This window comes from Podarcis gaigeae (genome assembly GCF_964106915.1).
Source record: "Podarcis gaigeae genome assembly, chromosome: 5".
Taxonomy (NCBI): Eukaryota; Metazoa; Chordata; class Lepidosauria; order Squamata; family Lacertidae; genus Podarcis; species Podarcis gaigeae.
The window spans coordinates 53917969-53933914 of record NC_139681.1 but is presented as its reverse complement, the minus strand read 5'-3'; the positions used below and the strand labels follow the sequence as shown (position 1 = coordinate 53933914).

The window sequence follows — 15946 nt, the reverse complement described above, 5'->3', positions numbered from 1 at the left end:
TGGAGGCACCCGTCCCAAGTGGAAGTGCACAGCGGCAGACCTGAGCTGGGGGGGGGGGTGAGAGGAATTTGCTGCCTTGCCAAAGCCTACGGACCTTGGGGATGGCCTGGGTCAGGGCATAGCTGGCTTTGTCACTGAGCCAAACTTTCTCGTGGGGAGAAAGGGTGTCGCAGATGGACTTCAGAACGGTCAGGATGGAGTCGTAAGGCAGCACTTGGATGCTGAACTCAGGGTCCTGAGCAGAGACCAGCAAGAGATGCTCTCTCACGCTTGGGTCAGACATGCGATCGCCATCAATGAACAACCTAGAGGAATATATTGGGGGGAGAGAGAAAAGCAGCCTGAGCCTGAATGACTGAACAACGTTTTATTTATTGCATTTGCATCTCACCTTTTTGCCAACGAGATCAAGGTGTCGTACATGGTTCTCTGCCTCCTCATTTCAATCCCTACAACAATCCTTAGTGACTGGCCCAAGGTCACCCTTCATGGCCAAGTGGGGATTTGAACCCCGGTCTCCCAGGCCTTAGTCCAACACTCTAACCACTACACCACGCTGGCTGGCTCTCCAGGTCTCAGTAGCAGGGTACTGGTAATCTGGGCACAGACTTTCTTATAGGTGAAAAACATATGGTAGTGCTACCATAGGAAGGAGAAGAGTGAGGTGGCACCGAGGTCAGGGGAGATCTAGATGGACAGTAATATCTCTGCAGGTACAGCTGCCTTGTGGGGCTGCTGTCTACTCAAAGCTCCCCAGACTTCACTGCTGCCTATTTCTTTCGCAGTGAGTGCAGTGCCACCTCTAGGCAAGCACCACAGCCATTCCTCCCCCTTCAGAGGCTGCAGCCTATTGCTTTTAAAGACCTGATGTCTTTGCCCACTCAGCCAATCAGTTTCTTAAAGGAAAATAGATACACATGTTGACCATCAGGGTAAATGTGAGCAAAATAAATGAGAAAGCCTCCGTTTCCATTACCTGATTGTATTGGCTCCTATGATGGCATAAGCAAAAAAAACCGGGTTGTACTCAACATCTGAGCCTCTGAGATTAAAGAGCCCTAAAAAAAAAGGAAGGAGAAGATGGTGTCACAAACCTGGTTAAAATTCAACATTACAGTGGTACCTCGGATTAAGTACTTAATTCGTTCCGGAGATCTGTTCTTAACCTGAAACTGTTCTTAACCTGAAGCACCACTTTAGCTAATGGGGCCTCCTGCTGCTGCTGCCGCGCCGCTGCTGCGCAATTTCTGTTCTCATTCTGAAGCAAAGTTCTTAACCCGAGGTACTATTTCTGGGTTAGCAGAGTCTGTAACCTGAAGCGTATGTAACCTGAAGCGTCTGTAACCCGAGGTACCACTGTACTTTCTTTTTTTTAAGAAAACAGTAGGGAAGCACCATCCATAGTGAAATGCAACACAACCACTTAAATGAACAATAAGGGGCTTTTGCCACAAGATGGCATTAGAAGTCCAGACTACGCACAAGGAAGATCTTTTGGTAGCAAGAAAATAAGACAAAGGAAGTACAAAGGAAGCAAAGTTGGACCATAAGGAAAAAGTAGAAAATCCACAGCGGGACCCTATGTTTATTAGGACCACCCACAAAATAGTGAGCAAACTTTCAAGGTCTCCAAATCGCTTCATCGGCCTGGAAGATGAGGGAAGCAAAGCAGGAGGAGTGGGATGGTGGAGAGGGAACATGGCTGGTATTAAAACCATAAAGTCTGCATTGGTTTCAGTCTTGTGACCAAGTGCAGGAAGAGATAAGGAACGTAATCAAGCTGCTGTGCAGGTTGCGAGATACACCTGGGATTATAAACGAAAAGAAAGGAACATCCAATGGTTCAGCGGCTCACTCCTTATTATTGAAAATGTAAAATCCAGGAATTACTGACATCTGTCTCTAGAGACTGAGACGGGACTCACAGATCACACTAAGCCAAGCCAGGCTCCCAGAGAGGAGGTCACAAGCCTTTTTCTACACCACCAGCCCCGGCAGTCATTCTGATGATGGGCAGGGAGTTCAACTCTGCTTGGTGAGGGTGTGCAAGCATGTTTGCCACTATAAACTCACTTGCGCAGCAAAGCCCTGCAGAAAGCAGGCCACTAACAAGCCCACAGCCTACCAAGCAGTTTCCCCAGATCAAATCCAACGCGTTCTCCTTTGGGCCCCATTAGCTCCCAATAGGCAAACATGCCACTTCCTGTTTTGCACTTTACTGGGCTCCTGGCTGCTCCTCAGCTGTGCTTGGTGGGTATTTGGGAACTAAGTGGTAGCAGACTGTGAGCAGGCAGCAGCTACCCACAAGTGCAGCACAAGGTGGTTGTTCCAACCATTCGTGGTAATTAGTAATACTGAGCCCAGCAGCAGCCCTCCTGGAAATGGCGCAAGGTTCCTTGCCATTGACCAGGTAACAGCCAGCAACTGAAATCTCTACGTTCCAAAGATGACACCGGGACAGACTTCTATTGTCCAAATTGGCCAACAGTCCTACTGACCCCTGGGGATGCTGCAGGGTTTCTCATTTCCAGCTGCGTAAAGATTTCTGAGTAGATGACGAACATGGAATTGAACAATGCTAAAGGAAACAGGATACTTGTACTCACAAGCCACTTCATCCAAGGCGGTCACCACAAACCACAGAGCCTTCCTCTCAGCCATTTTCCCCCGCAGGGCTGTGATCTTGTCCTTCCAGCTGATCCCTGCATCATGCAATGAAAGCGAGAACTTAATCCGGCCAAATTCTCTAGGGTTAATGTAACAAAGCAGTTCTTTTATCTACACACAGGTGCCGTTTATGCTTTTAGGGGTATTAAATGATGGTTGCGGCCGGACTTGTCTCATCCTTTCCACACACAGAGTACCTCTGCCTGATATGCAATTCAACGGGGAGCCTGTCGAGATTGTCATTTCATTATCAACAACATTCTTACGGACGTGACTGGGATCCTGCTAACCTGTGTAGTTCAAGCCTAGAGTCATCAAGGGTTTGCAAGGCCGTGGTGGTCGATCTGTCCATATGACATCAATTAGGTTGTCTTTGACAGGCACAAGAGTATGGCCAGCACTATTTAGAACTTTGGACATCCTCTTCCACTGATCTGGGGATGACAGAAAGAGTGATGTAAGAAGGATGCTGCTGTTGAGATACCCAGCCTGCTAGCTTTCCCTGTGAAGCGACATTGTGTAAGCAGAAAGGTGGGGGATACAGTACACATCTAAACACATGGGTTGGTAACAGAATCATTTATCCACTGCATTTCTTTAAAAGAATTTTATTAAGAACCTCACCATTTGCATTCATAAAATATAAAATCAATAAAAAAACTGAAGAAAATTGTGTGTGCATGTTCTGTACATTACAACAAGAATTAGGGAATGAGAACTTCTCCTGTTAGGGTCAACTAAACCCTAGACTTTCATCAGAAAATTTTGGACCAGAAACATATCACATTTCTGACAACTTATCGCTCTCCATTTTTAAAGAAACAAAAGTTTTTACACCTTAAGGTGAATGGTTAGCTTACAAACCACTGTGGGATTGTAGAGGGAAAGTAGTAAAAATATTGCCATTAACCAGATTTGGGGGGAACAGATTCCTGTGACCTTCTTCAAATTCCCAACTGAAAAGTTTGCTAGATTCATTTGCAGTTGAAACTGGATAGGGCAAAGAATCCACCTCCTTCTTGAATAATCAGGATATCTCACTGCCTCCTTGGAAAAACATCAGCCTCCCTACCCCCCAACAACCTTGTGGCAGAGAAAAGGTTTAAGGACAAGTTCAACTACCCTGGTTAGAGCCAACCCCTTGATGCTGCGTGGTGAAGCAGCACGGGTCAGGAGAATCTAACCATTTACACAAATCAGAAAGCATTTAAGGGCAAACTAACCTGCTGGAATGATGAAAGGATCTACTCCAACTTTGGAACCCTCGGGAAGAACACTCACAAGCCAGTCCTCCTGCGCGGGAGTGTTCTTCAGACCTGAAGACAAGAAAGAATTCAAGAGAGATTGCAAAGTTTAACAAAAAGGAACACAAGCATGGAGACCTTGATCACAAGACCAGGGAACAGTAAACCTCAACACAGCGGTTTATAACCAAATTTAAGTGCAGAAATGCATACCCAAACCCCAAGTAAGACTGCAGTGCCAGAGATGGAATTAGCACCAGCGGTGGGGAACCCCCAGCCCACCAGGCCTCCCTATTTGGCCGGAATGCAATTTTGGCCAAGCCACACACCTCTTGGGCAGCTAAAGGCTAAAAAATGATTTCTTTTCTTCACTGCTCACTTCCCTCTGTGGCCCCCTAACCTTGTGCTGTGGATCCACATTTACGTGATTTTCACCTGTGGCCCCCTTAGAATATCCGGGACCCCCCAGAGAGCCGTATGGCACCCAGTTGAGAAACACCGCAATAGAGCCCACCCGTGGCTTTTTGAAAGCCTTGCCAATCGGCTGATGAGCTGTGATTGCACAGAGCTGTGCAAGGCTCTTTGAAGTTGCAGCGGTTGACTAATTGTCAGGACTTCAAAGTGCTGCGAACATAATTGCAACACAGGTTACCGACAGGTGGCTAGTGCCCTCTCCCCTGTCAAACTTGCCCTGTGAGGGAGATAAGGACCCAGCACACAGGTCAGGTCCACTTCCCCATGCCTGGAATACCCAATAGTATTTTGGGGGAACAAACCATGCATAAATCCCTAGGAACCAACCTTTATTATAGAAGCCCAAACAAACCCCATTCATGGATTCCTTTCCATACACCTAAAAACACTGCAGATATCCAGCAAAATTAATGACTTGGAGCTTGGAGCACTGTGATACAGTGCAGTATGGCTCAGAATGTTGCCCCTTTAATAACTCAGTTTGTTCCCTACTATTTGCCTTGCGAAATGATATGAGCAATCAGCTTCAGAGAACAATGGAGTCAGAACCCTGGGCTAGATGGACCAGTGTTGCCTACTCCAACTAGGAGATGTCAGAACTTTTCCATTTCTGCCAACCAATACCCTTGAACCTGAAGCCTTCTGCATGCAAACCATGTACTCCTCACACGGAAGCATGGTTCCTTTCAGCTATAGCTACTGCTATCCCCAAGAGCAAAGCACCTGGGAGGTATCCAAACAGAGCACCCTTCCTTTCCCTGCCTGCCTCCACTGATTTGAGTACCACTGAAAAGAGAAGTGGTGCCCATGCGAGCTCTTTCCTTCTCCTATCTCCCTTCCCTCATCAGCCTTTGTTCTCACTAAGGTCAGAAAGCACTGCAGTTGCTAAGCAACCAAGGGATGGGCCGAAGAACAACAAGTTGCAAGTACTGGCAGCAAGTTCAGGGATAAAGGAGGAACTGGTATGTTCAGGAAGCCCAATGGTGAAAGGGGGAGTCAGCACAAGGAAAAGAATGGGGAATGCTGGACTAGTCAGAAATTCTGATGCCTTGTCTTAGTGGCTCCATCAGGGAAGCTGAAACCATCTCTGTGGTTCAGGGTACCCTGAACGTTGCAACATTTTAATGTCATGCCTCTCACACACACAGTTTCTGTTCCTCAATCTTTCCCCTACACGCCCATATAAATGACAGCAATTCAGTACAATTTCCATAGCTAGAATTATGCCCAAAAATTTTTACAAAAGTTTTCTTAATGTTGAGTTACATGTCCAGATATTAAATGCAGACTATCTGCAAGCACAGTATGGCTCTTTACTGTGGCATTTGGAAAGCTGGGTGCCCAATTCACAGGCCCTCAGCTGCACCTTCAAGTGAGCCTGGAAGTAATCAGACCTAACACAAAATGAAGAGGTCACTATGGGGCAAGGTCACATCACCTTTATCGCCTTTGCTCAGCAGCTGTCAATCACTCAGGCTGCATTCAAGCAAACTCCATTATATTCTTCTCATAGGGTTGGTACAGGAAGCTGCAACTCGCTTTTATACCATTCACACAAGAAATGCTATTGTATTTTTCCAGAGAACACTCCCACTTGGTGAAGGGTACAGCCTAACAACTAGGATTTGCCTGCTTTCTGCCTGCAAATAACCACTGACTTTGGGCAGATATACTAGGAAGGGAAAGCAAGAGGCCCTGCTCCTGTAACATGTTCAAGAAAACGTTCTTTTCTCCATGTAACAACAGGGACAAGGGAACGTTAATGGGCTAAGAAGCACAACTAAAGGAACCGTGGAGGAGACCTAAAGCAAAGCACTAGTTTGGGCTCTCACACACCCATCATCATGAGTGTCCAGTTGGTATCCATTTGCTCAGCAGCTTGAAGAAAGTAGCGTCCGTCAGTCCACATGGCAGCATCTTGTGCTGTTATTATGGCGGTTCCTGAGAAAGAGTGAAGAAGGGAGAGGTGGTCATATATTATACACACACTCACACGGCCAGTGGTGCCAGTTGAATAAATGAAGGGAAATAAAACAATCAAACTTGAATTAAGTTTGTTCTGAAGCATCTGAAACTCAGGCCAGAACAGTAGAGTTTACCTTGAGAAGGCCTGAGCTAAAATACTTCCTGGGACATAAACCATAGTTAGGCTGCTGACACCTGGACGTGGCTGTTTTACAGTAAGGGGTAAACAAAGCCCCACAGAATGGCTGGCTTGACAATGCTTGCAATGCATATATATCACGCACGCAGCTTGAAATGAAACCTACATCTCATAGCTGCAGTTTAATGCGTGTTACCACAGGACATGCTGCTAAACAGAACACACTGTCCCTATGAAAGATAAACAAGGCTTTTCCCGCCCATTAGCCGAATTTCAATGCCCAGTGATTTCAGATGCAGAAAAAAATGTTTTTTAAGAAGATTGAACTTGGCTAACCAACACTGTTTACCGCTTAATCCCCCAATCTGCCAAACTACAAGCAAATCTGTTTCCACTGGCTTCGCAGAGGGAAAAAGAAAGGCAAGCTGCGATCACTGTATGAAACAGTTAACAGGATTTTTCACTTTATTGAAGGGTCATCTGGGGGTCGGCAAAAGCTCATTACTACACAGGTATTACGTCACCATTCCAGCTGGTGTCGATGCTGAAAGGGGAAGGGACAAGTCAAACTTTTCCTTCGTGTTTTTCTTTCAACCCAGCACGCAAACTGCAAAGCACAACAGTTTTTCCAGAAGTGAGCTGAGCCAACTCTCTCCACCCCACCCCTACGCACATACCAAAGTTCAGCAGCAACATTGCTATAGACTTATCTGCCCAGAGAAGGTAATATGGAATATATACCAAGTCTGCCTTAAATGTGGTGGAGAGAACTGTTTATGCTGCATGGTAGGGACTGATTTCTTCCCCTTAAAAAGTTACACACAACAGTAGCCAGGTTTGGACCAGTCCCTACTTCTCTCTGGTATATAAAAGCATCAGGAAACAGACGCTGACATCACCTTCCCCATTTCATTTTTAATTTATACGACAAATGCCACTATGATCAAGGCTGCAATCCTACACACCAGGGGTAGAGAACATAAAGCCTGTGTCCCTGTCTTGCTCTGGGAATCCTCCTCAGACCACACCCCATATCCCTATGCCACACCTCTCTCTGCTCCCGATTCACCCCGCAAGTGTTGTATATGAGTGTTGTATTTCGTGAGTCAGGATGTGCTTTGGGCAAGAGGAAGGAAGAAGAGAGAATGGAGCTGACTCTAATGGTGTTTCAAAGTGAGCTGCTATGTTGATGTTTTTAGGAATGCTATTGTTTTATTGCATTGTATTATATTGTAGTTTTGCAGTTTCGGTGTTGGGTTATCTATACATCTTGAATGCATTTTGTAAACCACTTAGAGATTGTCTTAAGTGGTGGGTGGGTGTATCAAGACATTTTTCAAATTACAGAGAGATTATTAAACAGCCATATCCAGACTGGATGTAAAATAACAGCAACAACCATGCAGCACTTTAGCTTTAGAGGAAGTTGGAGAGACTCATGTTCTGGCCCGTGAACCTCAGAGGAGGAGCTTGGCATTCAAAGCTGAAGAACTGTCAAATGTGACGGGGTCAAGCACAGTTCTGGGAACATACCTGCTGAGCCATCAAACCCGCAGATGAACTGTCTTCGGCAATCACAAGGCGCACTGTACTCACTCTAGAAATGAATAGTGAAAAGAAAAAAGGGAAAGTGAACCTAATGATGCACAACAGCAGAGAGAGGCACCAAGAGCAGCAGAACATGCTTCCTGAATTAGCTGTGCTCCCCTATCAGGTGCTCTTCCAGATGCAAAGAAATACTGAACAATCTGAACAGGCTCTTCCTCTGCACAGCTGGTGAGAATCCCAGACATCTGGTGGGCACCAGGCTGGGGAAGGCTGCCTTCATATAATTATTCCACTGAGACATTTAAACCTCCATGTTTATTCTTCATTTGTTTACTTCAGATCTACAGTACTTTTTCCTCCGATATTTCTCCCAGCGCTCATGTTTATTTCACTCTTGACCACAGCACTGTCCAGCCAAACAAGTCAGGCCTTTGATGTGGCAACACAAGCGGAAGAAACGCCCCCAATATCTTCTGATCCTGGAAGCTGTAATAGACGATATGCCTCAAATCTGTAACCTTTGCTTTATTTTACTGGCATCCTCTAACTGGATTTTATGAGAAGTACTCAAAAAATGGGTGTCTGCCTAAAATCTCCTCGTTAAGAATTTCAACCACTGACAACAAGCTGTTCTGGCCTTGATTATAATAAGCTCAAAGCAAAGAAGCCTAGAAGTCTCCACTGCCGGCATGTACCCCATGCAATTCAGAATTTAATTTGCTAAGGCAGAATCTACTTTTTCTAAAACTATGAGAAAGGTAGCTTTTCAGCTCTGATGTTCACAGACTAGTGCAGTCACAATACAGGCTCCATGCAAACAGTGGTTTGCAAACTGAAGCAACCTAGGGAATGCATCCTTCCTACTCTTCCTATTTTCCATTTTCTTGTTGGCCTGAATCATGGTTTACAGTGATATTTTTATCAACGCTAATCATGCTTCAACCGAGCCAGGTACCCTTCAACCAAGGTTTACAAGTGCATCAAACCCTGATTCCAATGGAACCTCTGGTTAGCATTAACCATGGCTAGTACGGCTAAGTATATATGCTTACTTTGCGTAAGATAACTGATGCTGTGAAATGGTAGGTAGCCCTACCACCACCACCACCCCACTTGAAGCCTTGCTGAGGAACACTGGTAGAAAACCAGTCAGGCAGTTCATTCTTCTTCTCCCCACCCCCAATTCATTATTACATTTTTATCCCACCTTTCCTTTAAGAGGTTTTAGGGAGCCATGCATTGCCAGTTCCACCCTTTTATCCTCCCAACAACTCTGTGAGGTAGGGTAGACTAATAGATTGTGAGATTTCCCAGTGAAAATAATAATAATAATAATAATAATAATAATAATAATAATAATAATAATAATAATAATTTGTTATTTATACCCCACATCTGGCTGGGTTTCCCCAGCTACTCTGGGCGGCTTTCAACAAAGTATTAAAATACAGTGGTCTGTTAAACATTAAAAGCTTCCCTAAACAAGGCTGCCTTCAGATGTCTTCTAAAAGTCTGGTAGTTTTTCATCTCTTTGACATCTCGTGGAAGGGTGTTCCACAGGGCAGGTGCCACTACCAAGAAGGCCCTCTGCCTGGCTGGTTCCCTGTAGCCTAGCTTCTCGCAGTGAGGGAACCCCCAGAAGGTCCTTGGTGCTGGACCTGTGTCCAGGTAGAACAATGGAGGTGGAGATGCTCCTTCAGGTATACTGGACCAAGGCCATTTAGGGCTTTTAAAGGTCAGCACCAACACTTTGAATTGTGCTCGTAAACGTACTAGGAGCCAATGTAGAACTTTCAAGTGAGTTTCGTGACCTAGTGGGGTTTTGAACCCAGGACTCCTTGGTCACTTTGTCTACTTCAGACGCTTGTACTTGTGTCCTGAGACTCAAGGCTTTAAACCATGTAAATGGGGGGACATGGTTTTGCTGAAGTCATGGTATGCAGCAAATCTAGTGGATACAAAATAAGGAGGGGTGGGTTGCTTCCTGTCCATTCAGCTCTCTGAACAGAACAGAACAAACCTGATAAACTTGCCCAGCAGGAAAAGCATAATGCGAGGTCTTTGCATTACTGCATTCCCTAAAGCGACACAAAGAAATAAAGAATCTTGCAGGTCATATTCCAAGATCCACAGGAACATATTAAAAGCCTCACAAGTGTAACCAGAGCTACAGAAAAGCAGGCTCAGGCAGGAAAAGAAGCACCTGTAGCAGCTGCAAAAAAATAAAAATAAAACCCCCTTGCCTGCAGCAACTTGAGAGCAGAATAGCTGTGTGCGTGTTTGGTTTGCTTGCTTTATTAGATAAAGAACACTGCGCACTGGTAGCTGGAGGCACTGTTCTCTGCATACAGCATAAAACGTGGACAATGGAGTAGCCATTAATCCTGGAGCAGGGCTTTCCACGTGGCTGCCCCCCTTTTGCCCCACTACCTGCACCTTCTGGAAACAACAGAAGATATTTTTTGTTCCCAGTCAAAGAAATGGGTCTTAACCACGAGTGTCTGCTTTCCTAGGGTTTCAGTCTAGTTTTAAATGTATTTGCTGATTTTGTGTTTAATAATCTCATATGTAAATTGCCTTGAGACGGCTGTTCAGAAGGTGATTAATAAATTGATGATAGTAGCTGCTGGAGGACAGGAATCTTACAGTGTTCCCAGCCTATTTGTGGGCTCCCATAAACATTCCCACTGTGAGAACAGAACACTGTACCTTTTCACAGTGTGCATCACCTTGATATAGGTTTAGGATATGGTGGCATAGAATAGGGATACCTCTACATATTAAACACGCTGGGCTAAAGAAACTTAATCTTTAGCTCTTGGCGGAGGGAAGAATTCTACCGACAGAAGACAATTCTGCTGAATCCCATACCTGGTGTGCATCTCCGGAGGGTACAATGTAGGCTTGGATCGGTTCTGGAACATATTTGGAGTTTCTCATTGCTTGTCGAAGCAGATGAAGCAGCTCTGTAGTCTTCTTGGGAGCCATATTCCTATTTGTAATTTTATATATATATATATAAAAGTCTGAGTCATGTGGATTTCATACCTAAATATTTCAAATCTGTAAAAGAAACCCCATGGTTTCCAACCAGAACCTGCAAGTGAACTCTCTTTCTCCTCCCTCCCTCCCGTTCTTCTCCCACAGGCAACTTTACTGTAGTACAGTTTGACCCCAACCACACTCGGCCAACTTCCAGGACCCTGCATTTGTAATGATGAATCTCTTGGCAGTGGATGCCTCATGAGTGGCAGATTGGAGGAAGTACTGTGCATGGGAAACTTTAGGAAACGAAGCACAACAGATGCTCTGAGGCATGTGAGAAGGGCAAGGACATCGAACAGGAAGGAAGCAATTCACAAGCTGCTGCTGCTCTCAGTTGTGGGGAATGTTCCTAGAGCTTCTCAATGCTTCCTATGTGCCGTCGTATTATAATTTACTGCCAAGGACAGTCAGTAGGTTCCACAATCCCTCCTTTCTCAGCAACACGCTTCCCAAGGGAAAGAAAACGTTTCATTTTTCCAAGTTTGGATCTGGCAGCCCTACCCTTGCAACTTTCCATGTCTCCTTCCCAAAATCCAAGTAAGTGTGGTGTAGTGGTTAGTATCTTGGGCTACGATGTGGGGAACTGGCAGTTCAAATCCCCGACCAGCCATGAACCTTTGGTCAGCCACTATCTCTCAACCGAACCTCCTTTACAGGATTGTTGTGATGATAAAATGGGGAGGGAGGAAACATGTGCACTGCCCTGTGGTTCAGTGGAGGAAAGGCAAGATATAAACAAAATAAATAGAGAAATAAGAAACATGGCTTGTTGGGGGAGTGTATTTAGATAAGATGAGCATAATAATATTCTTTGGGCAATTCATGTGTCACAGATCACAGATCACCCAGAGCTACCATCTTACTGGAAGATATGTCTATATTTTTATTTTTATAAAATTCATACCCTCTCATCATAGATGATCTGGCAGGTGTAAAACCCTTTCTTTCTAGTTATCATTATCATTTATTTATATGCCACTTAATGCCAAAACAGTCTTGGGTTGGTTATCCCAGAAAGCAGCACACGTTGATCATCTCTATCCCAGATTACAATTCAGGATTACAACCCTTTTTGGCACCATTTGTGCATTCCCAAATGACTCCATTACCCAGAAGACTGGGGTTATTTTGGACTATTCCAGTGCTGGTGGAATATTTGCTATACAAAATCATGCAGGTCCATCTGCAGATTAACCTGGGCTCACATCTACATTATTAATTTGGCACTCACAAAGAACAGTGGATGCTCATTCAGATATGTCAATTAACATCTGAAACAGGGGAAAGGGGAAACTGGCATATACAATAAGCAACTTCACACTGGAATTGGCCCTGAATCAACAGCTACTGAGTCACTAATATTCATTCAGCACAACACAGAAGCTACAAGATCATACTTCTAATTAGGAACATACCATCTGGTCAGGGTGGGTTACCATTTTCCAAAAGGGACCAAGATTCTATCTTTGGAAGAGCTATTCTGCGGAACAATGTTCAGTGAGTGCAGGGTTGTTTTTTATTCCAACATTGTGATGGGGGCGGGGGGAACTGTGCCAGTGGAAATTCGTTTTTCTTTACACTACTTAAAGAAACTGGAGCTCACTACCATATCACCAATTTACTGAATCCCTCCATGGGGATTCTATTGAAACTTGCAGCTTGCCTTGGCATGAGGGCATGAAGCCATTGCTGATTGACGACGATGGCTGGTGCCCATCAGGATCCGTAGGACAGAAAACAGAGGGGCCATCAGTAAATGGCGAGTAGAGCCAACTAATTCTAGTTTTGCTCCCCAATTTTCCCCTGCTGAGTTCTACAAAGGCCGATTGAGGGGGAGGGGCTGGCATAAGAACAGCATGCTGGATCAGGCCAATGGTCCATCTAGTCCAGCCTCCTATACTCACAGTAGCCGTCCAGATGCCAACAGGCAGGATCTGAGCACAAGAGCACTCTCCCCTCCTACAGTTTCCAACCAGAGCATAGCCATCATGGCCTAGCAGCCTTTGGTAGCCCTATCCTCCATGAATCTGTCCAGTCCTCTTTTAAAGCTATCTGAGTTGGCGGCCATCACTGCCTCTGAGGGGAGAGTGAGTTGCAAAGGTTAACTATGCACTGTGCAAAGTGCTTTCTTTTATCTGTCCTGAACCTTCCAACATTCAGCCTCATTGGATGTCAGCAAGTTCTAGCGTTGTGAAAGAGGGAGGGAAACGTTTCTCTATCCACTTCCTCTGCGCCGTGTATAAATGTATGAACATCCATCATGTTTCCTCCTCTCTGCCTTTTCTCTAAACTAAGTAGTAGAAAAAGAAGAGTTTGGATTTGATATCCCACTTTATCACTACCCGAAGGAGTCTCAAAGCGGCTAACATTCTCCTTTCCCTTCCTCCCCCACAAACACTCTGTGAGGTGAGTGGGGCTGAGAGACTTCAGAGAAGTGTGACTAGCCCAAGGTCACCCAGCAGCTGCATATGGAGGAGCGGAGACGCGAACCCGGTTCACCAGATTACGAGACTACCGCTCTTAACCACTACACCACACTGTAGTCACAAAGGCCTCATCCTTTCCCCACAGGAGAGTCGCTTGATCATTTTGGATGCCTTTCCTTAACTCTTTCCAACTGCACAATATTCTTTTTGTGGTGAGGACAATATGCTTTTTGAGGACTGTTTGTAATAAGGAAGGCAAGCAAGTAGGACTGCTGAGGACGCTGTTGGATGAGGCAGTGTCTCATTTGCCCTAATGGACCGGCCTCCTCTGTCGATAGAAATTCAATAACAGATGGCCTTGCCTGCATGTCACCAGGCCACCATCTTCCATGGCCATTGATTAGCCACTAAAATAGAAAGGGCCTTCAGCAGCCAAAGCCCAGTATTAAAAATGGGGTATGCTTGCTGCATGCTAACTAACCCTCAGCAAGAGTACGGCACGTGGCCAATAAATGTGACTGAAGTGAAATTGTGAAGCAAAAATCAGACCAAGGCATTTAACTTCAATTGTCCAACCAGAAAGGAGGATTTGGGATCAAAAGGCAATGACATACTCCAAAACTGTGATCTTGACACAGCAAGGTCTGAAACAACTTGACAACTGAAACAACTGTAATGCATGACAGAAGCTTTTTTAAAAAAAAATAGTTCAGGAGTGCACACAAGTAACAAATTTGCTCTCATTAGCCCACTTTTGTGGGTATTTTTTAAAACACATCTGCTTTGGGGAGGAAAGGTATCCCATTAAAAATCAAGTGTAAGTACCATGAGGCTGGACCTAGTTCCTGTGCTAATGCATTCACAGTTGCAACGCTTCAAAAATGTCACAAGCATTTCTCCAGTGTGGTTCGCTTTTGAGAGCCAAACTGCATGTGACATTGGGAGACCTGTAATCAGATCTCCTGTGTTTTTCCCAAAGGTAAAAGTTCCATATTTTTCGCACCATAACACGCACCTGACCATAACATGCACATAGCTTTTAGAGGAGGAAAACAAGAAAAAAAAATATTCTAAACAAAACAGTAGATGTATGGTTTTTGTGGTTCATGCTGTGGCCACAGACATGTGATCTGACGGTGAGTTTGGGGTAGCCCAATGCAAAAATCCTGAGGATCCATGTGGATCCATGCTTTGTAACCACGTTTTTGCACCACTGTGGCCCCAGGCAACAGTGGGTGCGTGATTTTTTTGGTGCAAGCTGTAGCCATGGACATGCTATGTGATCTGATGGTGAATTTGGGGTGACCCAGTGCAAAAATCCTGAGGATCCATGTGGATCCGTGCTTTGTAACCACGTTTTAAGTGGGGAGGGAAGGAAAAGCACTCAAGGGACACAAAACACGCGTGGGGTGGGTGGAGAAGGATGCTGTTAATAATGCAGAAGAGGGGTATAAGAGGAGAAGGCTCCTCTCCTCTCCCGCTTTGCTCCTTTAAAGGCTCTGCTTCTCTCCCTCCTCCCCAGCTCGCTGAAAAAACAGCTCCGGACTCTTGTAAGCAGCTCCTCTCCCGCTTTGCTCCTTTAAAGAAGCAGGCTCTCTGTCCCTCTCTCCTCCCCACTCAGCGGCTCTTCTCCCACTTTGCTGTTTCAAAGCGAGCCACGGAGGAGGGAAGGAAGGGGAACCATGGATCCTCTGCTCACGACTGCAGCAGATCCCCCCACCATCCCCTTACTTTCAAGGAGGAAAAAAGTGAGTGTTATGGTGCGAAAAATACGGTAGATGCATGGGGGGAGGGTTGAAATGGACAGAAAGCAGGACTAGGGGAAGGGGTTAACCCTCCCCCCAAAGACACATATATCTTTTCCAATCTAAACCTCTGTCCCTTGAAAAGCTGTGGTGCAAAAGCTAATAATAATTAAGAAAGAGCAAACTGTCGCTCCAACACTGTAATGAAAATATTGCCAGGAGAGTGTGCACGTTGTTTCCCACAGGGCAAATAGCTTTAGATGAGGCAGTTCTGATCAGGAAAATCCCCTGCCTCGCCTGCACTGTTTTCCCAATCCAATGCTTTCCTCTTCCCACCCCCGCCCCAGCTGCTTTTAACAGTGTGTGTCATGTCACACATTTAGTTTATTCCTGAGTCTCTAGCCCACTTGTCTGTAAAATATCTTTATGAGACAGGTCACTGTCTCAGAACTTCCTGAAAAGCCTCTGGTGGCCTGTCTAGCCAATACTGTATTATTCATACTGTCCTAAACCAGCTCCTTATATCCTTATTGCCAAGACAAATTTCTACTGCCAAAAAAAACCCCTTAATACCACAGTTAAAAAAAACAATCAAACAAAAACCACAGCTAGAAGGTTTATATTTCTAAAACAGTTAGATTCCTCACAGGGTTCCTCACAGCCTGCAAATCACTCTCTCACTTTAGATCTGCC

The 15946-nt window shown here is 45.2% G+C and overlaps 1 protein-coding gene across 1 annotated transcript in view; it reads right to left on the bottom strand.

The window, feature by feature from the left end:
- Positions 1–15946, bottom strand: part of XPNPEP1 (X-prolyl aminopeptidase 1) — a 35893-nt gene that overhangs the window by 15856 nt on the left and 4091 nt on the right. The window contains exons 3-10 of the mRNA XM_083741603.1: positions 10909–11029; positions 8023–8086; positions 6222–6326; positions 3891–3983; positions 2958–3101; positions 2607–2702; positions 977–1058; positions 95–305 (exon numbers count right to left, since the gene is read on the bottom strand). Of these exons, the coding sequence (XP_083597729.1) occupies positions 95–305; positions 977–1058; positions 2607–2702; positions 2958–3101; positions 3891–3983; positions 6222–6326; positions 8023–8086; positions 10909–11025 (912 nt within the window). The 5' untranslated portion in view covers positions 11026–11029. The remainder of the gene's footprint in view (positions 1–94; positions 306–976; positions 1059–2606; positions 2703–2957; positions 3102–3890; positions 3984–6221; positions 6327–8022; positions 8087–10908; positions 11030–15946) is intronic.